The sequence below is a fragment of the Malaclemys terrapin genome, chromosome 2, assembly GCF_027887155.1.
Source record: "Malaclemys terrapin pileata isolate rMalTer1 chromosome 2, rMalTer1.hap1, whole genome shotgun sequence".
NCBI classification, from domain to species: Eukaryota; Metazoa; Chordata; order Testudines; family Emydidae; genus Malaclemys; species Malaclemys terrapin.
The window spans coordinates 16,888,760-16,916,572 of NC_071506.1; the positions used below are offsets into that span (position 1 = coordinate 16,888,760).

General features: G+C 43.4%; 1 protein-coding gene across 5 annotated transcripts in view; it reads right to left on the reverse strand.

The window, feature by feature from the left end:
- Positions 1-27,813, reverse strand: part of EFR3A (EFR3 homolog A) — a 160,068-nt gene that overhangs the window by 25,939 nt on the left and 106,316 nt on the right. For all 5 annotated transcript variants that reach the window (XM_054017779.1, XM_054017777.1, XM_054017780.1 and 2 more), the window contains 11 exons: positions 26,737-26,815; positions 24,722-24,857; positions 21,206-21,370; positions 19,688-19,802; positions 18,648-18,699; positions 16,478-16,650; positions 15,797-15,872; positions 12,613-12,774; positions 11,185-11,316; positions 10,266-10,333; positions 9,366-9,493 (listed from right to left, as the gene is read on the reverse strand). In XM_054017779.1, the coding sequence (XP_053873754.1) occupies positions 9,366-9,493; positions 10,266-10,333; positions 11,185-11,316; positions 12,613-12,774; positions 15,797-15,872; positions 16,478-16,650; positions 18,648-18,699; positions 19,688-19,802; positions 21,206-21,370; positions 24,722-24,857; positions 26,737-26,815 (1,286 nt within the window). The remainder of the gene's footprint in view (positions 1-9,365; positions 9,494-10,265; positions 10,334-11,184; positions 11,317-12,612; positions 12,775-15,796; positions 15,873-16,477; positions 16,651-18,647; positions 18,700-19,687; positions 19,803-21,205; positions 21,371-24,721; positions 24,858-26,736; positions 26,816-27,813) is intronic.

Consider the following 27,813-nt stretch of genomic DNA (forward strand, 5'->3'; position numbering starts at 1 on the left):
TGTCCTGCTGCAGATAGCAGCGCTGCCTTCAGAGCTGGACAGCTGGATAGCGGTGGCTGCTGGCTCGGAGCCCAACTGTGAAGATAGAGCCGCCATCAGCAACAGCAGCGCAGAAGTAAGGATGGCATGGTATGGCATTGCCACCCTTACTTCTGTGCTGCTGCCTGCAGAGCTGGGCAACTAACAGCTGCTGCTCTCCGTCTGCCCATCTCTGAAGGCAGCGTTGCTGCCTACAGCAGCGCAGAAGTAAGGGTGGCTATACCATACCATGCCATCCTTACCTCTGCGCTGCTGTTGCCGATGGCGGCTCTACCTTCACAGCTGGGCTCCGAGCCAGCAGCCACCGCTATCCAGTGAAATCTGTAAAGTACAGGGTAAAAGCACACAAAAGACCAGATTTCACGGTGGGGAGACCAGATTTCATGGTCCATGACACATTTTTCATGGCAATGAATTTGGTAGGGCCCTAATTATAACTGAAATGCATGCCCACAGTCCCACCCCTTGCAACTTATAGTCATGTTCCATTTTGGGGGGTTGAGAGTCTGGGGTCTTCATCCCACCCCTTTTGTACCCCATGGGAGGGGTAAGGCATGAGGTTGTGCTACGGTCCAGGGCAGGTATTTCCCTGGTCTTTTAGTGTTTTACCTTCCCCTTCAATCCCCTCTTGCTCCTCCCGAATGGTTGCTTGACCTTGCCTTGAGATAAGGAGTTGAGGCAGTCTTCAAGTGTGCGCTCATATATTATACTTCCACCATGCCCAGTAACACTTTAGCTACTCTTATCTGTTCCCATTATACTAACAAGCCCATCTGGCTTAGACAAAAGCAACACACACAGTATTTTTGTCACATATTAGTAAGGATCCCTTTGCTACACATACATTGAATTAAATAGGTAAGCAAAAATACAAAAAAATTAAATAGGCAAGCAAAACCCAAAATAATATTTCAGGTGAAAATACAGGCCTGGATCCCACATTGGCACTAGCACTGCTAACAGGGATGTACAAACTATTGAAATTTTGATGGGAAATTAGCAAAACATTTTGTTTTAACTTTATCATTTTATTCTATTATAAACTGTAATATACCAATAATTAAAAGTTGAAATGTCTTGAAAAGATCAAAATGAAATATTTCAGAATATTTGATTTCACAAAAAATTCCAAGATTTCAACTTTTCGTCCCGATCTGAGATGAAATTAAAATTTCAAGATCTCAGAATATCTCAGAGTATGGGGAATTCCATTTTTCAACCAGCTAATAATAGTGCACTTGTAACCAGTTCAGATTACTTTTCTGCAAAAAGTAGCATAATCAAATTAAAACACAAAAACATTAAGTGAAACTAACTCACGTTCAAGTACATATGAACAACTAATTCAGGTCCCGATGTAGTAAAGTGCTTAAATCCATCCCTATTAAGGAAAGCAGTTAAGCACGTGCTTTAATCCTACTGACTTCATGTGCTTAAATGCCCTTTCTAAATAGCTGTGCTTTTTGAATCAGGACCTAATTTAGTAACAATCGTTTTAACTTTTTATATGGTATCTAAGAAAAAAAAATCTGCTTTATTTAATGAGTTCATCTGTAACCCAAACATCAGCACCCTTTATGTCAATTTGTGTGAAGATTACTCAACAGAAATTGATTTGTTTCATATAAGAACTTGGACTTTTTGCATGAAATTCAGATCAGGCAACCTCTTTTCATTCCCACCCCCCAAAAATTCAAGGCTTGGCTTCTTAAAAGAAAACAACAAATGCTTCTTTTGTTGACACCTGGCATTTTCCTTCATTTTTAACGTAAAGGGTTACATTATTCTATCTGGCATCTGCAAATAGTGAAAAGGTTATTAACACATGTATAAGATACTGAAATGTTTCCATATAGTTATGGAATTTCCCCCTCTTACTGTCAGATGCAACCTTAGCAGCAGAAAGTGCTGAGAGCACCATTTTATGACTCATCGTGCCTAGTACCCCGTTATGGTACCTTAAATGAATTTACGTTGCCACAGTACTCATGGCAGAACCAATGCACTGTCATGAGAACCAGTCCCCCAGCAAAACTCTCTTAAGATTAGAACTTTTGTGGCCTCTGTAACTTAATGTTCAGTGTGTACTGTGTCCCCTTCTGTACCTGATCCATATCTCCCAGCTAGGAACATTAAATTTAGGCTGCAAAAGTTTATAATTCAGCTTGAGACATCTTGGGGGGTTAATCCCCCCAAATGACCCATAGTTACAATAGTATAAATCCAAAAAATATACATATCAAGCCTTGAAGCAGGAACTCTAGGAAGAAAAATTCGTTGCTAAGCAAAAAAATAGGAAAACAAAACATCAAAAACATGAGATTGCTTTCCCTAGCAACACAACCAGAAAAGTTATTTGCACATTGTGGAGGGTAAAAGCTCCCACAATGCTTCTACATGGAGATATTTTATCGGCAACAGCACAATCCATCTCCCCAATATTAAGAGGCAACAAATGTGCTAATTAGAGACAGACATAATAATGCATATAATATCTTGTTCATCAGTAGATCTCAAAGCACTCTAAAGGACATAAGCCTCATTGTTCCCTTTTTACATATACAGAAACTTAGGAAAAGAGGCAATGCGATTTGCCCATGTTCATCAAGCAGGCCAGTGGAACAGAAAGAACGGTTACTTACCTTCTGTAACTGTTGTTCTTCGAGATGTGTTGTTCACGTCCATTACACATTAGGTGTGCGCGCGCCGCGTGCACGGACGTCGGAAACTTTTTCCCTTAGCGGCTCCTGTCGGGCCGGCGGGGCCCCCACCTTCCCGCCAGAGCGGCGCCCCACTCCAGGGTATATATATATCCCTGCCGACCCGACCCCTTCGGTTCCTTCTTGCCGGAGACTCCGACAGAGGGGAAGGAGGGTGGGAAGTGTAATGGACGTGAACAACACATCTCGAAGAACAACAGTTACAGAAGGTAAGTAACCGTTCTTTCTTCTTCGAGTGATTGTTCACGTCCATTACACATTAGGTGATTCCCAAGCTTACCATTGGAGGTGGGTAGGAGTCAAGGTACAACTGACTGTAACACAGCCCGGCCGACCATCGCGTCCTCTCTGGTCTGATGATGGATCGCGTAATGGGCTGTGAACGTGTGTATGGACGACCAGGTGGCTGCCTTACAGATCTCCTGGATCGGGACCTGCGCCAAGTAGGCCATTGAGGACGCTTGGGCTCTAGTCGAATGGGCCCGGATCTCCGGGGCCGGAACATTGGCGAGCTCATAACAAGTGCGTATACAATGCACAATCCATGCCGACAAGCGCTGTGTCGAGATAGGCAAGCCTTTCATACGTTCCGCAATCGCAATGAACAGCTGGGGTGTTCTGCGGAACGACCTGGTCCGCTCCAGGTAAAATGCCAACGCCCTTCGGACATCCAGGGTATGTAGGCTGCGGTGGTGAGGATCCGTATGGGGTTTTGGAAAAAATACCGGTAGGCAAATGTCTTGCCCCATGTGAAACTGTGACACCACCTTTGGGAGGAATTTGGGGTGCGGCCTAAGTTGCACCTTATCTTTATGGAACACCGTATAGGGTGGTTCCGACGAGAGGGCCCTCAATTCTGATACCCTTCTGGCCGACGTGATGGCCACGAGAAACGTCACCTTCCACGAGAGGTGCGTGAGGGAGCAAGTGGCCAGGGGCTCAAAGGGAGGACTCATGAGTCTATTTAGGACTAGGTTCAGAGACCACGTCGGAACCGGCGGGCGTGAGTAGGGAAACACCCTTTCCAGCCCCTTGAGGAATCGGGCCACTGTGGGGTTGGAGAATACTGACACTCCCAACTCTCCCGGATGGAAAGCCGAAATAGCGGCTAAGTGAACTCTAATTGAGGCGGGCGCAAGCCCTTGATTCTTGAGGTGCAGTAAATAGTCCAAGATGGACGGAACCGAGGCCTGTAAAGGCTGTATGCGTTGAGGCTCACACCAGTGGGAGAACCTTTTCCACTTCGCCAGGTATGTTGCCCTTGTAGAGGGCTTCCTACTATTAAGGAGGATTTGCTGAACCTGGTGAGAGCACCTGTGTTCTGCATCGTTCAGCCAGAGAGATACCATGCCGTGAGATGAAGCGAAGACAGGTTCGGGTGGAGTAGGCGACCTTTGTCTTGCGTGACTAGGTCGCGATGGAGGGGAAGGGTGATTGGATCGGCTACGGACAGTTCCAGCAGGGACGTGAACCAATGCTGGCGAGGCCAGGCCGGGGCAATAAGTATGATCGTTGCCCTGTCCCTGCGGGTCTTGAGAAGAACCTTGTGTATAAGTGGAAATGGAGGGAAGGCATATTTTAGGCTCCCTCCCCATGGGATCATGAAAGCATCCGCTAATGATCCCGGGCTGAGGTTCTGGAACGAGCAGAACTGAGGGCATTGGCTGTTGACCCTGGTGGCGAATAGATCCACCCGGGGAAACCCCCACCTCCGGAAGATCGAATGCAGGACGTCTCCTCTCAGTGTCCATTCGTGCATTCGATAAGATCGGCTGAGGCGGTCTGCTAAGCCGTTCTGAATTCCCGGAAGATACGTCGCGATGAGGTGTATCGCATGGGCTATACAGAAGTTCCATAATTGGAGTGCCTCGTGACAGAGGGGAGAAGACCGGGACCCGTCCTGCTTGTTTATATAGAACACGGCGGTAGTGTTGTCCGTCAGGACTGCCACGCTGTGACCTTTTAGGAAGGCGTGGAAGGTCTGGCAGGCGAGGCGAACCGCTCTTAGCTCCTTCAGATTGATGTGAAGCAGCTTGTCCTCTCCGGACCAAAGCCCTTGGGTCCGCAGTTCCCCCAGGTGCGCCCCCCAGCCCATGTCTGATGCATCTGTCACTAACGTCAGAGTGGGTTGTGGGGCAGCAAAGGGGATCCCTTTGCATACCTGCTGGCGATCGAGCCACCAGCGTAGCGAGCTGAGCACCTGGTTCGGGATCGTGACTACTTGATCCAATGGGTCTCTGTTGGGGCGATGCGTGTGGGCGAACCACAACTGTAAAGGCCGGAGTCTCAGCCGGGCATGTCTGACCACGTGCGTGCAAGCTGCCATATGCCCCAGAAGCTGCATGCAACACCTTGCCGTTGTCGTGGGAAATTTTTGGACCGAGCTTACGGCCCCGTGAATTGACATGAACCGTGCCTCTGGTAAACTCGCTCGCGCGGTTACCGAGTCCAGGGTAGCACCTATGAAGTCCAGCCTCTGTGTGGGGACTAACGTGGATTTTTTTACGTTGACCCGGAGGCCGAGCTTGTCGAACGTCTGCAAGGCCAGCGTCGCGTGAGATCGGACCTCGGCCTCCGACCTGCCCACGAGTAGCCAATCGTCCAGGTACGGGAACACACGCATCCTTCTTTTTCGAAGGAAGGCTGCTACCACGGACATACACTTCGCAAACACCCGTGGAGCTGACGCCAGGCCGAAGGGCAGGACAGTAAATTGGAAATGGCGCTGGCCGACAACGAAGCGCAGAAAACGCCTGTGGGCCGGATTGATTGCGATGTGAAAATAGGCATCTTTCATATCGAGGGCAGCATACCAATCCCCCGGATCCAGGGATGGGATAATAGTTCCAAGGGAGACCATACGGAAGCGCGCTTTGATCAGAAACCTGTTTAGATAGCGCAGGTCCAAGATAGGACGGAGGCCCCCTTTCGCCTTGGGGATCAGGAAGTATCTGGAATAGAATCATTTTCCCCTTAGGTCCAGAGGGACCTCTTCTACTGCTCCTGCAGCGAGAAGGGTCTGTACCTCCTGTATGAGGAGTTGCTCGTGAGAAGGGTCCCTGAAGAGGGACGGGGAAGGGGGATGGTAGGGAGGGGGCGAGGAAAACTGGAGGGTATAGCCCGCCTTCACTGTGCGCAGGACCCAGCGGTCCGATGTTATGCGCGACCAGGCCCGGTAGAATTGGGACAGACGGTCCTTGAAACCCAAAGGAGGTTCCGGTATATGAAGTGGTACGCTGTCCTCGGGCGTAGCTTCAAAAGCCTGGTTTATTTCCCGGCTGCGGCTTGCCCTGGCCGTGATTCTGGCCCTGGTTAGGCGTATTGTTACGTCTCCACCTGTTATCCCTGCCTCGACGGCGGTAAGGCTCGTGTCGGGGCCGAGGGTGGTAATGCCTTTGCGGCGGCTGGGGTTTGAAGGGCTTACGCTGCGTTACCGGCGTGTGCATACCCAACGACTTAAGGGTCGCTCGTGAGTCCTTAAGGCTATGTAGCCTGGCGTCCGTCTGGTCGGAAAACAAGCCCGAACCTTCAAACGGGAGGTCCTGCAGCGTGGTCTGCACCTCCGGCGGGAGACCTGAAGCCTGCAACCACGCCGAACGCCTCATCACGACTCCCGAAGCGATTGTTCTAGCCGCAGCGTCGGCTGAGTCCAGTGCGGCCTGTAAAGAGGTCTTGGCCACTGCCATTCCCTCGTCCACCAGGGCCGTGAACTCCGGATGCGCGTCAGGTGGGAGGGAGTCCTTGAACTTGGCGACTGATGCCCAAGAGTTAAAATTGTGCCTGTTTAGAATCGCCTGCTGATTGGCGATCCTCAGTTGCAGGCCCCCCGATGAATAGACTTTCCTCCCGAATAGGTCCAATCTCTTAGCTTCCTTGCCCTTGGGGGCAGGAGCTTGCTGGCCATGTCGCTCCCTTTCGTTGACCGCTGAGACCACCAGCGAACAGGGGGACGGATGTAGAAAGAGGAAGTCAAACCCTCTAGATGGGGCGAAGTATTTCCTCTCCACTCCCTTTGCAGTTGGCGCACTGGAGACCGGTGTTTGCCACACCGTCTTATAGTTGGACTGTACTGTCCGTATAATCGGGAGAGCGACTCTGGAGGGTCCCTCTGGGCTCAGGATATCGACCATGGGGTCGTCCTGCTCTATGGTCTCCTCCGCTTGCAAGCCCAGATTGAGGGCTACCCGGCGGAGCAGGTCTTGGTGTGCCCGATGGTCAATCGGGGGAGGGCCGGACACCAGTGTGCCCGCTACCGCCTCATCTGGCGAGGAGGAAGAGGTCGGGGCCTTCTGCCCATCCTCATTGTCCTGCAATCCGGCATCAGCCAATTGCTCCTCTGCGGCCTGACCCGCCGCGTGGGATTGGGACGGTACCGTACTCGGTGCCGAGTCCACTCCTTCCCGCTCCGGTGGTCTAGAGACCGTTGCCTCCCTATACGATGGCGGACGGTGCCGCGGGGACCGGGATCGGTACCGGGATGGCCCGGATCTCGAGGCTCCCGACGGGGGCTCTTGTTGGTGGTAGGCCCAGGGTGTCCAGAATGGCCATTGGCTCGGCTGGCCCCATTGTGACTGACCGTAGTCCCTGCTGGCTTGTGACCTACGGGCATACCCGCCGTATAGGTCTGAGTCAGTCCCCGAGACCACGGACGGTGACCTGGAAGGCCACGGTGGGGCCGTGGGACGGTGCCGGTCCGGTCTTGGGGAGTAGCGCCTCCGCGACCAGGACCTGGAATGGCGCCTCGTCGACCTGGACCTGGAACGGTACCGGTGATCGCGGGACCGGGAACGGCTACGGCTGGTCGGCCTCGGGTAGTGAGCCGCCGGTGCTTCGCGGTGCCAACTCGTGCTCGGTTGCTGAGTCAGTGCCGGCCGTTTGTTGAAGCCAGACTGCTGCGGTGCTTCTTGCGCCGAGGGCAACCGGGAGTCCACCGAGGCGGAGCTCGACCGGGACCGGTCCCTGGAACGGTGCCGAGACGGCGACCGTGGTGGGCGCACCATCGTTGGCTTGCCTCTGCGCGGCAGCATAGGCGGGGCGCCTTCAGCGCGTGCCGGGGCCTCGACGGACAAGGCAATGAGGTCCTTAGCTGCCTCAAACGTGTCCGGAGTGGAGGACTGTTCCACCAGTTCCTCCAGCCCTGCAACCTCGCTCGACGCGCTCATCCCGGGGCTCGACGGGCCCTTCGGCACCGGAGCCACTACCGGGGTCCGTGATGAGGCCGTGTCGGCCTTAGGGGCACTCGAGGTCTTTACCGGTGCTGCCTTCTTGTGTGGGGAGCGACCTCGGGCCTTAGGTTGGCCCTTCACTTTTGCCGGCGAAGACGATCGGCGTCGTGCACTTCCCCGCTGGGTCGGTGCCGCGGTCTTCGGGTGACCCGCCGGCGCCGGTTCCCGCACCGAAGCCGGGGCGCTCCGCACGGAGGCAGACGGTGCCGTCGAAGTGGAGGGCTGTAACGCCGTCTCCATGAGCAGCTGCTTAAGGCGAAAGTCCCTCTCTTTTTTGGTTCTGGGCTTAAAGGCCTTGCAGATTTTGCAGCGCTCCTTCTGGTGAGCCTCCCCCAGGCAACGAAGACATGAAGCGTGGGGGTCGCTCAATGGCATAGGCCTGCGGCACGTGGCACAGGCCTTAAAACCCTGGGCGTGTGGCATACCCCACCGCCCGGGGCCGGTGCCGGGGCTGAACAAACAACCCCAGCAAGAACTTTAAGTACTCTAATGAGCCGTTAACTACTGGTTAAACACTACACAACTAACTGATTAACTGCTAGATAACTCTAATGTGCTAAGGGACACTCTCAGACAGAGACAGAGTTGTTCCAACGCTGCCACGGACGGTAAGAAGGAACTGAAGGGGTCGGGTCGGCAGGGATATATATATACCCTGGAGTGGGGCGCCGCTCTGGCGGGAAGGTGGGGGCCCCGCCGGCCCGACGGGAGCTGCTAAGGGAAAAAGTTTCCGACGTCCGTGCACGCGGCGCGCGCACACCTAATGTGTAATGGACGTGAACAATCACTCGAAGAAGAACCCAGGTCTCCTGAGTTCCAGTCCACTGCTCTATCCATTAGGCAACACTGCCTTTCCTAGTATTTTTGTTATGTGAACCCATGGTCTATTGAGAATTTGACTGAGCCAAGTAACTCAGGCCACCATTCAGTCAAAAAGTGAACGTTTATGAACGAGGACTGTCTTTAAATTACTTATCTGGTGAACAATTAACGTGTATACAGAGATTCAACATTCTGAAATTAATTTGTATTACAGTATTAAGTTAAATTTAGTAATAAGCACTACCATTTCATTTAACAAATAAAGACTTTTTAATGAAATCGAAATGAGGTCAAAACTTTCCTCTTTGTGGCTTTTTTTTTTTATTATTAAAGGATGCAGAAAATAATTCTAGGAGTTAAAATCCTGTGCTGTATACTGTACAGGACACCATGAACAAACTTTTACTTCTGAGGAAAACAGAAATTATACTGCCATGAAATTTTGATGCAAAGTATTCAAGTTACATATAGGTTGGATGTGGGTGACAGATCAGACATGAGACAAAATGAATTCTTAATAGCGGCTGTTGTAAAATTTATGTCATTGATTACTGCTTACCTGTTACCTGGGGCACATATGGCACCGACAATCTTTCCACACCGTATCCACTGCCGCCTAATGATTCTGCAATCTTGTTTGTCAGGAAAAACAAGTTTTTTTCATGCTTCTCCAAAGATTTGGGAAGACTGTCAAATAATATATATTTAGCAATTAATATTTATTGATACAGGTCTATACATGTAATAAAATAAATCAAGATCATATTGGAAGTCAACTACCACCTAAAGAGGAGTCGTGTTGATGTTTCGATAGAAAGGAACATAGTTAAATTGGTTGTTAATTGATATATTCAAAGCTCTAATTTCTCTGTACATTTAAAAAACTATTATGAGTCCTGTTAACACAACACACCTAGACGATCTGCAAGTTAATCATCACTGTTTATCCTTCACCTAGTCTAGGAGCTGCTAAAATATTCTTGGCCTCATTTTGATCTACCAGTTCAAAGTAATTGCAAATGAAATAGATGTTCTAATAATCAGATCAGTTTACATTCAAGAATAACCTTCCCAATCATCTTTTATGGATTTGAAAGATGATGATGTAGATAACGATTCTATTATTAAGTGTGGCTCTCCACTTCTGAAGGGTTTAGGATACCACGCTACATTTAAAGTTACACAGAGTACTAATAAAATACTTTATATTACTCAGACGGTTTAGCATCAACATGCAACTTACTTCTGACTAACCTTTTATTAAGAAATTAAAATTGAGATTTCCCATCTTATCTTTAATACTACATTTTTCTTCCCCAGTTTGTGTTTCATTACCCTTTCTGTGCCACTTTTCCATAGATTCAACCTACTCCTATGATGTACAATTGTTTAATCTCACTAGAGGGAACATTAAAATGTATCATCATTCATTCTATTATAAATATTTGTATCTACATACATGCGCTTGTCTTTGAAGATGTTTTCTGGTAGAAAATAGGATGCTTCCACAGTTCGTGTTTCAATGACCTGAAAAACAAGCAAAGTAAAGCAAGCTGTCTCGGAGTGAATGAATTAAACTTTTCATTCTTATACTTACATATTTAATATTTATTTGTCCATACAGAATATTGCATATATTGTATAGCAGATGCCACCACAATGGTACATTACTAGTTTGAATAGGTTAAGATATGTTTTCCCCTAAACTAACCAATATCTAAAAGAACTGTTTTATTTTAGACTGTCTGCTAGATTCTCAGTTGTCATAAATCAGCATGGCTTCTCTGAAGGCAACAGAGCTATATGTTTTACACTAGCCGAGGATCTGGCCAATAAATATAAAATTTCAATTATAATGAAAAGTAATGTAGGTGAACAAAATTAAAACGCTACACTAGAAGAGGTGAAAATTAACCGTACAAGCTTGAAGGTAGTATATAATTCCCATTGAGCTGACAGAGACTGCACTACAGTAGTATTAACAGGCACAGATATATTATGGGCATTAGTTCTTATTATACAGAGTCTCTGGAGAGAGAGTTGAATATCACCTTACAGTGGTTCCAGCTTCATATTCCCAAGATTCTGCAGTAAGAAATGCAGCCGCTAACGTATCTACTAGAGAGGCCATTGCAACAGATATGACGACAACACAAATTACGCAAAAAGGAGAGAGTGTGCGCATAAGGCAACAGTGACAATGGCAGTATCTCTACATATTCTACCTATTACATGTAGTCTTTCTGAGCTTTAAATCAGTCAGCATGTTGCTATGCCAAAAGACACTAAAAAGAAAAGAAACATTTAGCAAAAGTTATTTAATTGTTGTAGTTTGTGAAATGCCATGCTAACTATTGAAGTGACTGATTTTATACTACCTTGCTGACATGCTGGCAAAAGGCAGGGACTGCAATCATCTGACTTAGAAAGTTGAGGTAGGCTGCAACCAATGCCATGACACCGCAGCGATTGAACATTGGCAAGTTATCCTCATTAATAATGATGATATCCTATAATAAAAAGGAAAAAACATCAAGTGGCCCAACGTTTACACGTTATTCTGAATGTACATGAATGTTTCATAATCACTCTGTGTACACTACTAACTAGTAACTAGTGCTTAATGCCTTCATCTGAAGGGCTCAGTGCAGTTCAAATACATAGCCTCTTAACATTCTTGAAGTAGGTAAGCAATAGTCTCATTCTACAGCTGGGAACAACTAATGTAAGGGAATGTAAGGATCCACAGTTACACCATGAGTATGGTAGAGCAAAGCACAGGGACCCAATTCAACTCTATCCCCATAGGATATGAATAACTCTACTGAAATCTCTGGGGGTTACTTCTTTCTCCACCATGGGACATGTCTTTTGACACCTAGTCCTGTGTCTTCCCCATAAGACCCCCTCCCCATCCTAAATATAGCATTTCCAGGGAATTAGAATGTTATTTTAAAACATAAATTTTGCAAGATGACTTAAAAACAGACAAAATATTGGCATGAGTCACAGGCAAAACATATCAAAAACATATCCTTAATCTTCACAGTGGTTAACTGTTAGAAAGGTGAAGTGACTTGCTTAGGACCACATAATGAATCACTGGAAAAGCCAGGATTAGATCTCAGGACTGATTTCTATCCAGATTTTTCTACTGCTCCAATAACCATGGTATCTAAACTGTTGAATCCACACTCCTGTTCATTCTTCCAGATCACACTGCTTTTCTACTGTATTTAGCAACCTTTTAGTAAAGTCTTATTTTATTTAGTTTAATAAAAGAGACCCACGCAAAATTTTAGCAGTTTGAAAAACAGGCACTTATTTAGTTGCCCGTTTTTCAAAGGAAGCTGCTGGTACTCATGCCACATATTTAGATTTGTTTCTATCTTGAAAATCTTGGCTCCTGTTTCTGAATATATGCAAAAACCCAATGCAAATTAAAATAATCTCAATACTCAGCTTTTCATATTCATTTATATTTACTTATAGAGTGACTGGATTTATGGCTCATTAGAACAATCTGTAACCCACTAATCTTCCTTTGTCCCATGACTGGAGAAATGTTAACTGGTCACTTCACTTTGAATGGTCTCTTGCAACATGTGTTAACTCCGTATGTTAAACAATTTGCTCCACCTTGTATTTACCTGAGACACTGGCTGCCTTTCTGAGACCTGAAGAAGAGTTCTGTGTAAACTTGCTTCTTTCACCAACAGAAGTTGGTCCAATAAAAGATATCCATAAATTAATTAATTAAATAAATCCATTAATGGATTAACCCAAGTATCATTCCTGAAGCTTACCTGCAAAGCAATGGCCAGTCGAATGAGGTCAATAACCACTTCTTCATTGGCTAGTTCGATTGTTATAAGAGCTAGAGACGTGTACAGCAGCTCAAAATTCTTTTGGACATTATCTTCTTCTTTACAGCCTAAGTAGATGTGCCTGTACAACTGCTGCCCATGCTATAAAAAGTGCAGAAAAAGGGACAGTCAGTACTGAAAAGATACTGTCAATAAAGATTATTTTAAAATACACCAAAACAGGTTATTAAACAAAAGAGCACTACCTTGCTACCTTGAGTGCAATTTTAGAGTAATATGCCATTTTATGTGATTACAATTTTGAGTCTTATATAAATAGTTTAAAACAGTGGTTCTCAAAGCCGGTCCGCCGCTTGTTCAGGGTAAGCACCCTGGCGGGCCAGGCCGGTTTGTTTACCTGCCGTGTCCGCAGGTTCGGCCAATCGCGACTCCCACTGGCCGCGGTTCACCGCTCCAGGCCAATGGGGGCTGCAGGAAGCGGCGTGGGCCGAGGGATGTGCTGGCTGCCCTTCCCGCAGCCCCCATTGGCCTGGAGCGGTGAACCGTGGCCAGTGGGAGTCGCGATCGGCTGAACCTGCGGACGCGTCAGGTAAATAAACTGGCCCAGCCCACCAGGATGCTTACCCTGAACAAGCGGCGGACCGGCTTTGAGAACCACTGGTTTAAAAGACAAAAAAGTCATACAGAACATTATACAGGAATCATATATATCCTCTGCCAGGTTTTACACTGGCATGAAGTATTCACTAAAACGAACATCTACATCAGTTTACGGAAGTGGGGGGAGGGAATGAAAACATAGATCTTAGGCATGTTTGAAAATTTTACCAAAGTGACTAACAAGCCCAAGCCCCATTTTCAAAAGTGAGTAAGGCACTTAAGGAGCCTAAATCCCATTTACTTTCAGTGAGAATTAGGCTCCCAATTGGCTAAGTCTCTTTTGAAAATAACACATTGACACATTTGAAAATCATACTTTTTACCCTCTTGTACAGCAAACCGAATCACAGTAACATTACAATTAAGGAGTCTATAATTATCAGTCTACACTTTCAAGTAATGTCCTAAGCATCAGCCAAATCTATTCTTTAAAGAAATTATTATTTCAAGGCAAAGAATGAACATATAGTAAGAATGATCTAGAAAGGCCATTCCTTACGCAACTGTCTGCTCATGGTTTTTCCCTTTTCTATGGAATGCCCTGACATGCCCTTGCAGATGATAGACAAATGTATACATAGCAGACGTATTAACATCACTCAACAGCAGTTAGCAAGGTTTAAAATTACAGGGATCCAGATGGATTCAGTTCTTCGTTCTACAAATGGCAGCTTACTATTTCAAAGCTGCTACAGCCTAATTGAGCCTGATATTTCTAGCTAGCAAATATCTATATCTCAACAACTGCAATGCTAGTTAGAAAAATCTCTGTTAGGAGGTTGCTAGCAGACATTACTAGTTTTATGTTTCTCAATGGGAGTACTGCATATAAGTGTTTGACCAGCAAATTATTTCTCTACACTAGGGTCTGCATCCTTATTTCAGAAGCTAATACTTCTAAACAAAACTGAATTTTAAGATATTGTGTCCAATAATGCATGTGATCAAAAATCTAATGATTATGTAGATTTCTTTAAATATGTTTAGTTTTTTTTCCTTTATTTTTTCCGTATGTCATTCACCCTCTCAGACTAGATACGGCAACAAAGGTATTATACATCCATAGCCAGAGCCTGTGACATTAGATACGAAATTATGACTGATCCTGCAGTGAAGGTATAATGAGAAGCAAGTTTGATAGGGAGAAATCATTTAAACAAACAAGCATAACTCCTTTAATAATATGAGAAACTGAAAAGATACCACAATACAACACTTTTCACAAATTAATTTTGAATGTGTTGCCCGATTCTTTAGTGGTTATTGATTATTATTGATTTCCAATTAAGTACCAATTGAAAGAGCTGGGGATTTTAGGGTTCTTATCCCAGAATCGGGCACAACAGAATCAAGCTCATCAAATTTACTATCTGGTTGGGAACCCAGATGTGCACAACGATGACATCCACACTGAGGGCAAAGCAAAGCTTTACTAATTATGCTAATAAAAGTGATTAAAAAGACACAAAGACTCCAAACCACATAAAAAATTAGCAAAAATACAGAGTTAAGATAATATCTTGTACCATTCCTGACATATACTAACACCGCTTCTTGGGGACCTGGCAGTAAGAGATAAAGGTCCTGCTCTGCCCCATGTATGCCAAACGGGTCAGAACACTCCCTACTTGGTGGTCTGGCCTCTTATATGGCCATGGGACTGTCATGAATATTCATACAAATGCCCAGCCTTCCTTGTCCCTATCTAACTTCCTCACCCTAATAATATTGGTGTGTCCTTATCCTATAGGTTAGTGTATTAATGATTTTAGCGTTATATAATCATCATATACGTTAATTAGTTGCCAATGCAAGCTTGTGGTTAAGCATCTGCCAATGTTTCTATCCAAGCCTAGTACCACAGTTAAATGTTCCTCTGGTTACCAGGTATCATTTTGTACAAACTCTCCCCCTTAAGCATACTATGCCCAGTTCCCCAAACTTGGGGTGACTGTTAGGACACTTATCTACGCTAAAGTTTATAGGCCTCAAAGTCTTATGCTAACTGCTTAAGCTAATGCCTTACAGGATACAGCATGAAGGTTCCTTGTGTTACTGCTAAGTAAAGTAAAATGCTAAAGCTAGCTCTATGGGCTATAAATGTTGTCTTTAATCCTCAGTGATTTTTTTTTTTTTTAAATCTGTATTGGAGTACCATAATGAAGTTATTGGTGCTCCACATGAGTCTGGGTGCATGGAACTTACTTCAGGATCAGGGCTTAAAGTCGTTGAAGTCCTGATTCTGGAAAGTACCTAACTTCATGCATGCGGGTACTCCCACTGAATGAGAGATTAAGCTGTAAATTCTTCAGTGCACAGAACTGTCTTGGAAATGATTCAGTACCTTGCTTTTAAGGTGCTATAAATTAAAATAAATGTATAAAAATTTTATATTGAGATTTTTAATTTGATGTGAAAATGTTGCAGCAAAGAAAGATGAGTTAATGATTCAGCTACTTTACATGCTCCTTCAAAGGAAAAGATAACTGTTTCATGCTATTACCTTCTTCATGAAGCTCACGTCTTGCCTTGAAATTTTGTCTCGTTTTATCTTTAGATCAGAAACATCTGGTATTATTCTACAAAGGCAACAAGTATGTCATTTTAATAAAATAACCTATTTATAATTTGTTAAGGGAAGTTGTATGGGAAAAAACAGGCTACGTAATATATATGAGCTATTCAAAACATTCTTGCAATTTCCATTTTAATTATACCCATGTTTAACAATCACATTCAATTTTCAGTTTTAAAGGAAGGAAACAAAAGTAATGATGACTCAAACACAGAAGATTGCATTTTACAGAGCAACAACTATCTTCTACAAAGCAAAAATACGATTAAAAACTTAATTAAACCAACAACTATTCAGAACTTCCATTTAATAAATAATATATTAGGGCTTGGACATTGAAGGACAGAGATGGTTCTATCAATATAACTGTTTTCCAGTTTTGTTATGGCAAGGTGGACTACAGTGTTACTAAAATGCATAGTAAACAATAAGACATTGGAAGCTATGTGTATAAGGAACCATATCTAACAACTTAAAGTTTGGGAAAATAGTGCATTAAAATGTTTGTGCTTTGAAAAAAATATAATTCACTATATGCATTACTTTATCATTTGGATATTAAACTAGAAACAATTATTATAACTGAAGCCATTAAAACCAGAACACTACCTTATTCCTCTAAGTTTTGCTCTGTTGTCATGCCGATCAATAAGATTATGCAATATTTCCAAGACCAGCTGTCTTAGTTCAGAGTCTTCCATGAGTGAAGGAGACAATAAAGGATCAAGAAATGGGGCAGGAAGCGCAGCAGCAATAGTCTTTGCATTATATCCTGAAGTCACCTGTTCATTATTCAAGAGAACATAAGTAATACCATTGTAAACCATTATTATGTGAGTAGATAAGAATTATTCTCAACTTCCACTCCATTTCTGAGTGAGCAGATTTTGTTCAAGTGTTTGGGGGGTTAGGTTCATTTGTAAATGCAATTAACTTGGAATTTTCTGACTTGACTGTTTATTCATGCATTCTTAATATTATCTTAAGAGGTTTTTTTTAAAAACTAGAATTTCTGGGTCTCCCTCTCCCTGAAAAAATAAAAATATTTCTTAAGCTGGATATTACAGGAATGCCCTATCCCATGAAAGATGTGCACTGAATGAGGCAACAGTTTGTGCAAAGGTCTGCCTCTTTTAGGGCCTGATCCAATACTCACTAAAGTCAATGGAAAGATTCCCCATTGACTAATTGACTTTGGCACATGACCTCAAAGCGCTTATTGTACAATTGTATCCATATGGGCAGATCCCTCAGCCTGTGTGAAAGCAGTTCCAGAATCAGCATCTACATGTTATATTTCAAGCTCCTGGACACAATATGAGATTGGATAATAAATATGTGAAAAAACTATGCTCCCGGCACAGAAGGTTTTTAACCATTCAATCTAAAGAATGAGGTTAGGAGCCCTGCCTCATTCAATGAGTCCCTTATCAGCGGAACCATATATGCAACAAGCTCTCCCTTGTAGACTTATCTAGATCGCCCAACCACACGTGCAGATGCAATACAGCCTTTCTTTGCTTAGAAAATTGGTAAAAAGAAGAAGACATTCATATTGCAAGTGTTGTGTATACAAAACATTCTACTTTCAAACCCTAAAACTTGACCAATTTTACTGGAAAATTTAAATACAACTCCTCTCAATAACAGCAATTTTACGGCTGAATAATTTCCTAGCCACACCACTTTCTGCACTACATCTTTTTTTGAAAAAAGTCGTGATTTTTTTTTTTTTTTTTAAATAAGTGGTGAAACTTCCCCCCCACTCTGTGTAGTCAAACAGCTGATTTTTTTTTAAAAAGGCATTTTGGGCAGATGCCAGACCCTGAAATTTCAGCCCTCACTGTCACTGTGCAGCTGTGGGGTACCCCCTGTCACCGCTGGCGGCCCGGAGCTGCGGGGTTACTCTCCGCCGCTGCTGGAGGCCAGGGTTCCCCACAGCTCCTAGCCGCCGCGGGCAGTGGGGGGACCCTGCAGCTCCCAGCTACCGCAGCTGAAGTCACGGAGGTCTCTGGAAGTCATGGATTCCGTGACAAAATCGGAGCCTTACCTATTATATAGCAACAATGATCAAAACCACAATCTAAATCACTCTACAAACATTTCGCCCCTTCTACCAATGATGAGTTATTAAAACCAACTGAAACTCATGAGGTGTTTCCTAGAGCCCCGGATCATTTGGTAAATTTCATATTTAAGTGTAATTTGAATGGCTAAAGAAATGTTAAAGTTTAAAAGACAATATTTGTGAAAAATCAGTATTTCTAATTATGCCTTTTAAGAAGATGAAGAAGGCTTGGGAGGTGAGGCACTAACTGAGTGATGGTGCCTGAAGTGCTATGCCATTTTAAACCACAATGCCTCCTGAGGCACTGGGCGCTTAATAAGCACCCACTGCTACACCTTAGAAAGGTATAGAAAGTGTTCTACCAATTTCAGCTCTCCTAGTGGTGGAGAGGAAAAAATGTTCCACTTTGAGGTTGCTAGCACTGCTGGCAGAACTAGCCACTTCAACTCCCTGGCATTCTTTGGGCCTACAGTCCCAATTATGACTGACATCCTCTGAACTATTCTGTGGGAATGGAGGATTAACTTCTGAGCTACTTGTAAATCACCTGTGCTTGAGAAGCTGTGATTTTACTTTATATATTTACATATCTTGGTAGTGTGAACATGTACACTGCATTTCATAATTTGACTAGAATCAAAATTCGGTGCGTTTACAGAATAAGTTATCTATAGCATTTTTTAGAAAATATATTTAACAAATAAGGCTTACCATAAGTAAAGATCTCAGCAACATGATCTGAATCCGCCTCGTTCCCAAATCCCTAGAATAAGGGGAGATACTCAAAATTTAGCTTGAATCAATTTCTCTGGATAACTTCAAAATATTATTCAACCACAAATACGGTTTTTAATAATTTCTTGTGTGCCAAGAGGAAACCAACAAGCTAGGAGAGCAAGGTACAATACTAACCAAAAAAGGGTGTACACCGATAAAAGAGGTACAAATAAATGGGTAAAAAACCATTTCAAAGGGATAGTCACAGGAAGGCACACAACTGAGTAAGCAATTAGACACAAAGAACATACAAAGTAACACAGGACGATGCTGTAAATAGAGAGGGGCCTAAATTTCATAAGTTTCCCCAATATTGAATGCTTCCTTATATGAAGTGCTGAACTTGGTATATATTGAGCCTAAATGTCAGAAGTGCGGAGCACTCACAGCTTCCAATGAATTCAAATGGAATTGTGGCTGGTCAGCACTTCGGAAAAATCAGGCCTTAAGTGTCCATATTGACCACCCAATTTTAAAATGAAAAAGAAGCCATCTGAAGTTAAACGAGTTCAGCATCATTTTTCCACCATGACTCCTTCTCTTAATCTTAAAGTCAATTAGTATAGAATGCAGCAGAAAACTTTCTCAATTATTCAGCTGTCTAAAAATTTGTAGCCAGAAGAGAATTCAATGACTAAAAGCATACTTCCTAAAAATGTGAGGAATTAATGGAACATTAAGTGCAGTGATTTTTAGAAACACCTATATGAGTTTGAAGAGCAGAAATTTTGTAGTGCACATGTAGGGCTTTCCAATCAACTGTAATTAAAGTTGCATTTTGGATGCTGGGTTCATACTGCTGTCATTGTGTGTGGCTTGTTTCTCTAGCACATTTAATAGAAACCTAGCAGCTGAGAGTTATTTTAAATTCCAATTTTTAAAAGTTCTACTTTAGCAGGGCTTCAGAACAGAAAAGAGTTTATATTCAGAAGCTCAAAAAAAAAAAAAAAAAAAAAAAGCAACAAAGTACAAACCCAAGGTGGCTTGTATCCAGCGAATGTGAGGATGTCCCAAAAACAGGTACTTTCCCCATAACGAACATCATAATCTCGGACCGCTGGTAATCTGGGAGATTGCTCCCAAAAAACCCTAAATAAAAATGGAGAGAAAGATGACATTTCAAGCTACTCTCTTTATATTACAGAGGTTAATAAATGTAAGAAATAAAATATCTATTCTATCTGGGTCTCCTGTACCTTTTGCAATTTTCTAGTTTGTATTACGGCTGTAATAGATACAAAGTCATCATCTGGGCAACTCTGCCCATTAGTATACACCAGCTTGTCATGACTGCCTCATTCTCCCTCTTCCCCACAACACACACTTTCTAGTCTCATCTTTCCTGAGTAATTATACTATTTAAACCAGGGCATTTGACATTAATTGCAAGGTAACAGAATATTCAGGAGCTGGAAATTTTCCAAGCTAGAACAAAATTTAATTCAATTCCTTACCTTTGCACATTCCTATGCTATTATTAAACATGAATGGGGTGCTCAAAAGAGAACTCTTACAATAATATGACTATGCTCTCTCTTCACCTATCAACTACAATACAGTAATGTTAAATCTGGATTTTTGAGCTAGAAAGATTTCTAAAACCATGACAAAGGTTTTTTTAAGAAAGTTGAAAGTTGAGAAATAACTACTGCAGTCGTAAAGGTTAAGGTACAGAGAAATTTTAAAAACAGATTAATTTGCCAAATTTGCTGAACAAAAATTTGAGGGAATGAGACCTAAATAATTGGGGGAAATTTAAAGTAATAATTTTAATTAAATGCATAGCAACACAAATAGCACTAAAATAACAGGAATGTCTGAAAAGAGAGAAGTTATGCTAATGAAATTATTTACAGAACTGGATGCTAAAACAGGATTTTGTGTCTCTTGGAAACACTGCAGTAACTCTATAAATACAAGTGGCCATTAGGTGTCATTGTTGCGGCTATGTTAGATTTTTGAACAAGTTTCCTAGCAGTAACACTTAAAATATATCTCACTACTGCATACTGTGATGCCCAGGTGGTTTTCATATCATATAGATATTGTATACATATGAATTATACACTGCATACATTAATATATGGAAATTTAAGACAGCAGCTTTATATTTCAAGGGTTATGCTTTAGGTAAGAGGCATAAACCCATAGGTTTTATTTGTATTTTTCCAAAGCACAATATTCATCAGCAATATGACTCGGCCGAAGTGACAGAGTTCCATTTTTATTGTGTGTCAGTGACTGAAATCTTATTTGCCCAGTTAACAAGTAAAAAGACAGCTCCCTCTAACTCTCAACCCCACAAACCCAGCCTGTGTTCTAAAAGCTGGTGCAGTCAGACACCTTATTCTTATCTTGGTGGGAGTGAGGGGAAACAGAGAAGAGTTGAATGGCAAGACCTTTATTTAGAGGAGTGCTCTGTGTTTAGACTTCATACCCATGTCAGTTTTTAAGTGAGTCCACGCTCAACGGAAAAAAACCCTTTCACTCACCGATTGTTTGAATAATGGCATTCTGGACAATCCTCTCGTCGCTTTCTTTGGAGCTTGTGCTGAAACTGGCACTGCCAGTTGAGCTACGCCTCTCACCTAATTCAAAATCAACACTGAGACGCAAGTGCTTCAGTAGAGTATTAAACACTTCCAAGACAGTTGGGCCTGTAAAGTAATAGATGATAATGGCTGTAGTTTAAAAATGAAAAATGCCTAACAAAACTAGACACGTCTTCAACAATCCCTCTTCAAGAGAACTGTAGATTATGCTGAAAAGTACAGGTGAACTTGATTTGTTTGAAGGAGAAAGTAAGCAGTCAGAAATTCAAAGTCTTCAACACAAAACCACAGGGAGCATTATGGCTATTTTAAAGATGGAAACACTCTTTTTAAGCACGTATAATAGTGAAAATCTGTCCCTGAGTCTCTTTTGAAAATGGGACTTAGGGTAAATTTTTCACACCCACATCTAAGTCCCTGATCTTTCCAGTCTAAGAGCTTGATAACAGTAACATTTAAATGCATATTCTCATTGAAGTCAGAAGCTTTGTCTACATTAGGAAAATGAACTGCTGCTAACAGGTGTCATCAATGGATGCAACTGAACGTACATACACTTGCAGTTACATTAAGAACAAACTGAGTTAAACGGTTTCAGAAACCTCAGTTAAATCCTGCTTCATTTCTAGGCTTAGGGTTCCAACCCAGTTTTGACCACTGTTTCTGGTGTTGAATGGTTTGTCCTTGTCTACACTTGCTTTTAAACCTTTTCAGCTCAACCCTCTGTTGTCAGCAATGGATTTTTTCACATTGTAGACAAGGCTAATAGGTCTATTTATGCAAGTAGGACCACCTTACATCTGGAAGAATCAGGCCCTTGCTTAAATCAACAATGAAAAACAAACTGCAAGCAATAGAAAAAACAAAGCAGAAAAAAAAGGAGCTCTTAGGTTAGAGTAGTTCCCATAGAGCAAGTGATTTGATTGGCTTCAGTTTCTTGTTGGTTCCTCAGATTTTATAAACATTAACAATTATTGTTATACATAATGAAATTGTGTATTTCAAGGGTTATTGCTAGAAGTGAGAGAGTTAAATGGTACACAAGATCACAAAGGCTGCATAGGAATAGCATTGAGGAAAGCATGAAAATGGGAGAGGGAGACTGATATGTCTTCCAAATAATTTAAAAGTTCCATTATACATAAGCCTCACAATTAAGTTAAATAAATTTCCCCATTTAGGAAATTAAGAGTGTATTTAACTCCCAATTTTTCAAATTAAAAACAATTTAAAATGATCAGTTGTATGACGTGCCCATTTATGAAATTCTAAATATATTTTCACTGGTAAATTTATCTGGAAACCATCAATATAACTAACTGTGTGTGTTTTCAGATTCTGAAGAGCACAGTGCATTTTGGAACACCACTTTCCATGCATTCAGAGCATAACAGAATTAAGCCACCAACCCAAAGTACATTGCTGGGTCAGTAGCAGCCTATAGGAAAGCTGATGAGTAGGCTTTTTCAGATACCTTTCATTAAGGCTAATAGAATGTCAATTACTAATGAGACACGTGACAAAATGAAAAGCCACACTGAATCACATAACCATAATGCATTCACTGGTGGTTGGAGCCTAACATTGATTTTATAATTATGAAGGATTATCACAATGGAGAGATTATCCGACGGATCTGTAGTGGAACCTGTGCTGTTCAACATATTCATAAATGATCTGGAAAATGGGGGTGTGCAGAGAGGTGGCAAAATTTCAGATAGTTAAGTTCAAAGCTGACTGTTAACAGTTACAAAGGGATCTTAAAAAACCCAGGTGACTGGGAAACCAAATGGCAGATGAAATTCAATGTTGATAAGAGCAAAGTAATGAACAACAGAAAAAGTAATCCCAACTATATATACAAAATGGAGGAGTTTAAATTAGTTATCACTCAAGAAAGATCTTGAAGTCATTGTGGATAGTTCCCCAAAAACATCTGCTCAATGTGCAGCGGCAGTCAAAAAAGCAAACAGAATGCTAGAAACTACTAGGAAAGAGATAGATAATCAGACAGAAGATATCAGAATGCCATTATATAAATCCATGGTATGCCCGCATCTTGACTTCTGCGTGCAGATTTGATTGCCTCATCTCTAAAAAGATACACGAGAATTAGATAAGGTAGAAGAAGGCAAAAAATGGTTAGGGGCATGGAACAGCTTCCATACGATGAGAAATTAAAATGTTCATCTTAGAAAAGAGATGACTAAGGGGGTGAGATATGACAGAGGTCCATAAAATCAAGAATTGTGTGGAAAAAAGTAAATAAAGTAGTGTTATTTACCCCTTCACATAAAACGTAAGAACCATGACTCACTCCCCCTAATTAATAGGCAGTAGGTTTAAAAACAAACCTAAGGAAGTACCCTTCATACAACACAGTCAACTTGTGGGACTCATTTCCGTGGGATGCTATGAAGGTCAAAAAATATAACTGGGTTAAAACAAAACAAAACAAAAAAACCCCTGGATAAATTCAAGGATAATGGGTACATCAATGGCTATTAGCCAAGATGGTTTGGGAGGCAACACAATGCTCCAGATGTACTTAAGTCTCCAACTGCCAGAAGCTGGGACTGAACAAGGGGATGGATTACTTGATGATTGCCCTGTTCTGCTCATTCCCTCTGAAGCATCTGGCACTGGTCACTGCTGGACAGAATACTAGGCAAGATGGAACATTGGTCTGACCCAATATGGCCACTCATGTTCTAAGGATCAGTATTGATACACATATTTAGTGCCATAAGAGGCACCTCCCCAAGTGGGTACACTGCTGTGTCTCAATTTCTCCTCCTATTTAGGGCTAGACAAAATCAGAAACATAATATTGAATTTCATCACAAAGTCTCTCCGCTAGGGTTTCATTTATTAAACATAAAATTCAGCATTGTTCCTGGGCTCCTCAGGTCCCTTTTGGTTCTTCCCCAGAGTTTCACAATTACCAATCTATCAGGGCTTCACCGAATTTCCTTTCCAAGGACTCTCAATTGTCCTGCTACCAGGGTCCTGCCCCAGCTCCTTCTGTGGAAGGAGCTCTGCCAGTCCCACTCTGGACCCTTTGGCCACTGCTCTTCACTTAGAAGTTTTCCTTCTGCCGGTCATTGTGGAGACTCTTAGACCTTGGTTTCTCTCTGACTAAGCAACAGCCCTTGTCTCTCTCACATAATTACTCAAGTCTACATCCCCTAGAATTCCTGCTTGTAAAGGGCTGAGGCCCTCTAACCGCCATGGTAGGCCACACCTGCAGTTATAGGACCAGCGCTCTGGAACAAGCTCTAAGTGCTGAACAAAATTTAGGTCAAGTTCCACCTACACCAAAGAGAGAATGGAAAATCTGATTTAATTATGGATTTGAAAGAAAAGCTAAAAAAGCCAACAGTTTAAGTTTTTATTCATTCTGAAATTCATTGAAATAGTTCATTGGTTTCATAAAATTAATTTACCATGACTCACCTATGGATCCTTTAGCAGCAATGGCAACTGCTTCCAAAAGAACCTGAATAATGCCTGCTCGGACTCGTGGCGAATCCCTTTTGCGAGCATCAAGGTGTCCAAGAGTCTCCTGTATTACATGATGGGAGTATTGTGCCTATAAAAGAAAAAAAATGGTTTGTTACTTTCCTTTCTAATTAAAGATATCTCCACACACAAATATTCAGCCCTGAACTCAGACTAATAATCTTGAGTTGTGTTCCTCTTCTCTTTAGCACTGCTTTTGGGCACAATTATACATTTCTACATTCCAGTCAATAAAGAGCTTGACTAAAGGTGGATAAAGGATGCCAGGACCATTTTCCATTAGTACCCCCTGTGACGAACTGAGACTGTTCTTACTCTGGTCTTTAAATGCTGACAGGGGAGTGTGGCTAGGATGGTCTGTGTTGGGGAATGGGAGACTGACCAAGGGAAAATACCTGAGCATGTAACGTGAGAACCCAGGAAGGGGTTAGAGGCCAGGTGACACCTTTGCCCGGGGAAACTGAACAAAGGCTGTGGGAGGGGTCGCTGAAGGGAGAGTTTTCAGGAGCTGGCTGGTGATATGGCTGGGGGGCAGACAGGGCTCTGACCTCCCAAGGGGGCTGGGGCGCCCTGGGACCCCAAGATGGACCTGAGGGGGGTCCTGTTGTCTGTGCCTGCAAGACCTGTCTTGGACTGTATTTCTGTCATCTAAATAAACCTTCTGCTTTACTGGCTGGCTGAGAGTCATGGTGAATCGCAGGAAGCCGGGGGTGCAGGGCCCTGAATCCCCCATAATCCATGACACCCCCCCCCATCTCTCAATTTCTCAGAATGAGCGCAGCCTTATTTAAGTGGTACACTGATGGAATGGCAAATATTACTTGTATCACTTGGATCAATAGTTTGAGTTAATAAAGTGACAATTCTTTGCCTTTTGGATGTGTGTGCTGGTTATGACCTGAAAGTCAGTTTTATTCTTCCTCCTTCCTCACACCTAAAAATCTGACAACATATGGGATTAGATACTTAACAACTGTGATTCTTGGTCACCGTTACAGGGTTAAACTGTTTGACAACTACTGGAGGATGAGATTGAATTTTCTTATAAGGCACATAAATGGCAGTGACATTGTATATTCTTTGCCTTCATCTACCACCAAACAGAGATCGACCATTGTGAGTAAGGCTGTGAGTCTGCCACAGAGGTCACGGATTCCATGACTTTCCGTGACCTCCGTGACTTCTGCAGCGGCTGGTGCTGGCTCAGTGGCTACATGGCTCTGGCCGCACCGGGCCAGAAGCAGCAGTTTGGGTGTGTGGGAGGGGATTCAGGGCTAGGGGATTGGGGGGAATGCGGGGGGGACACTTACCTCGGGATGGGGGGCTCCCCAGCTTCCACTGGTATGGCCCTGCAGCTCCTAGGCAGTGGAGGGACGGGGCTACACGCCGCACACTACCCGTGGGTACCGCCCCCGCAGCTCCCATTGGCTGCGGTTCCCGGACAATGGGAGCTGTGGCAGCCGGCGCTTGTGGCAGGAGCAGAGCGCCGAGCCCCCTGACCCCTCCGCGCCTAATTGCTGCAGGGACGCGGAGCCGGGTAGGGAGCCCCTGCCAGCCTTGCTAACACTTCCGCCTCAGCACCAGCGGGGGTCCCAGGCCATGCTGCCTGGCCACTCCCCACCACTACCAGTGAGATCCTGGGCCGCACTGCCTCCTCCCCTCTCCCACCAGTGGGGTCCTGGGACACCTCCCTCAATGCCCCCAGATCGCCCCACCCAGAGCACCCGTGGCCCCGTGCCCAAGATTAACTCATGGGTATTTTTAGTAAAAGTCATGGACAGATCACAGGCAGTAAACAAAAATTCACAGCCTGTGACCTATCCATGACTTTTACTAAAAATACCCGTGACTAAAACAGCCTTAATTATGAGTAAGCGAGCATATAATTCATTTAGTCAGCTTTGTTCTTATGGTACGTACAGGTAATCACTGGACTAGATCAAACCTACCTGTATAGAATACATGATGATTTTGAAGCAGGAGACAGCAAATTCATTGGGGTCCCATAGTCTGTGATGGTCTAAATGTCTGTTACAAAAAAACAAAAAAGACATCAGTTTGTCCTAGTGTTTGTTTTTTATACTAGTTCTTGACAAAATTATGGATTCTATTCTAGCAATTGGTTTTCAGTCATTTTAAACTGAAAGTCCTGTTTGTAACGATGAGACTATTTTTGTGGTCCCATTTATCATTGCTGTATATCAAAAGATTTTCAGCTAGTTAGCTCTTAAATGATGGTTTTGTGATTACAGAAGAGGACTGGAACTCAGGAGACCCATGTTCTATTTGCCAAAACCTCTGGCCAGAATGTTGACATTTGGGTGTCTAAAGTTGGTCACCTTAGTTTCTATTTAGGAACCTAAATAAGTGGCTTTATTATCAGAGGTACTGAGCATTCACAGGTCCCTCTGAAAGCAACCCCCATGTAAGATAAGGAAGTATTATCCCAATCTTGTAGTTGAGGAAGCTGAGGCATAAAGGCCAATATTTTGAAAATTCATAGTTCGAGTATATGATCGTATGGGTTCTCCACCATAGGATGTGCACATGCCCATGCACTCTAGTGACTGCAAGCCTTTGCCTGCACAGAGCAGTATCTTGTGCTTTGAGCAAGGTCATTTAAGGAAGCGAAAACTCGTTGTTGCTCAGTTTCTTCTCAACAGCCTGCGGCATCAGGACACAGCATTCTGATTTACGTGCTGCAACGAAAAGACGCTTTAGTAGATCCCAAACCACTCAGATCCAGACCATTCTAGTACCACCAGCACACTTTCTGCACACCTCAGGAGACCTTCCAGAAAAGAGTCAAACTGCAGAGACAGGGATCTTCCACCCGTACTTCTTAATCTGCCCATCCTTCTAAGAGGCGGTTTTGACATCTCGGTTAAGGGCATCGACCAATCTATTCCACTGGATCCTCTGTTGTGCAACTATAGCCCCTTTGGAAGCTGACTGTCTTACTTTTTGCTTGCCTGGGAACATCCTACTTCAGACAAGTGGATATTGGAGGTTATCCACTTCCATCC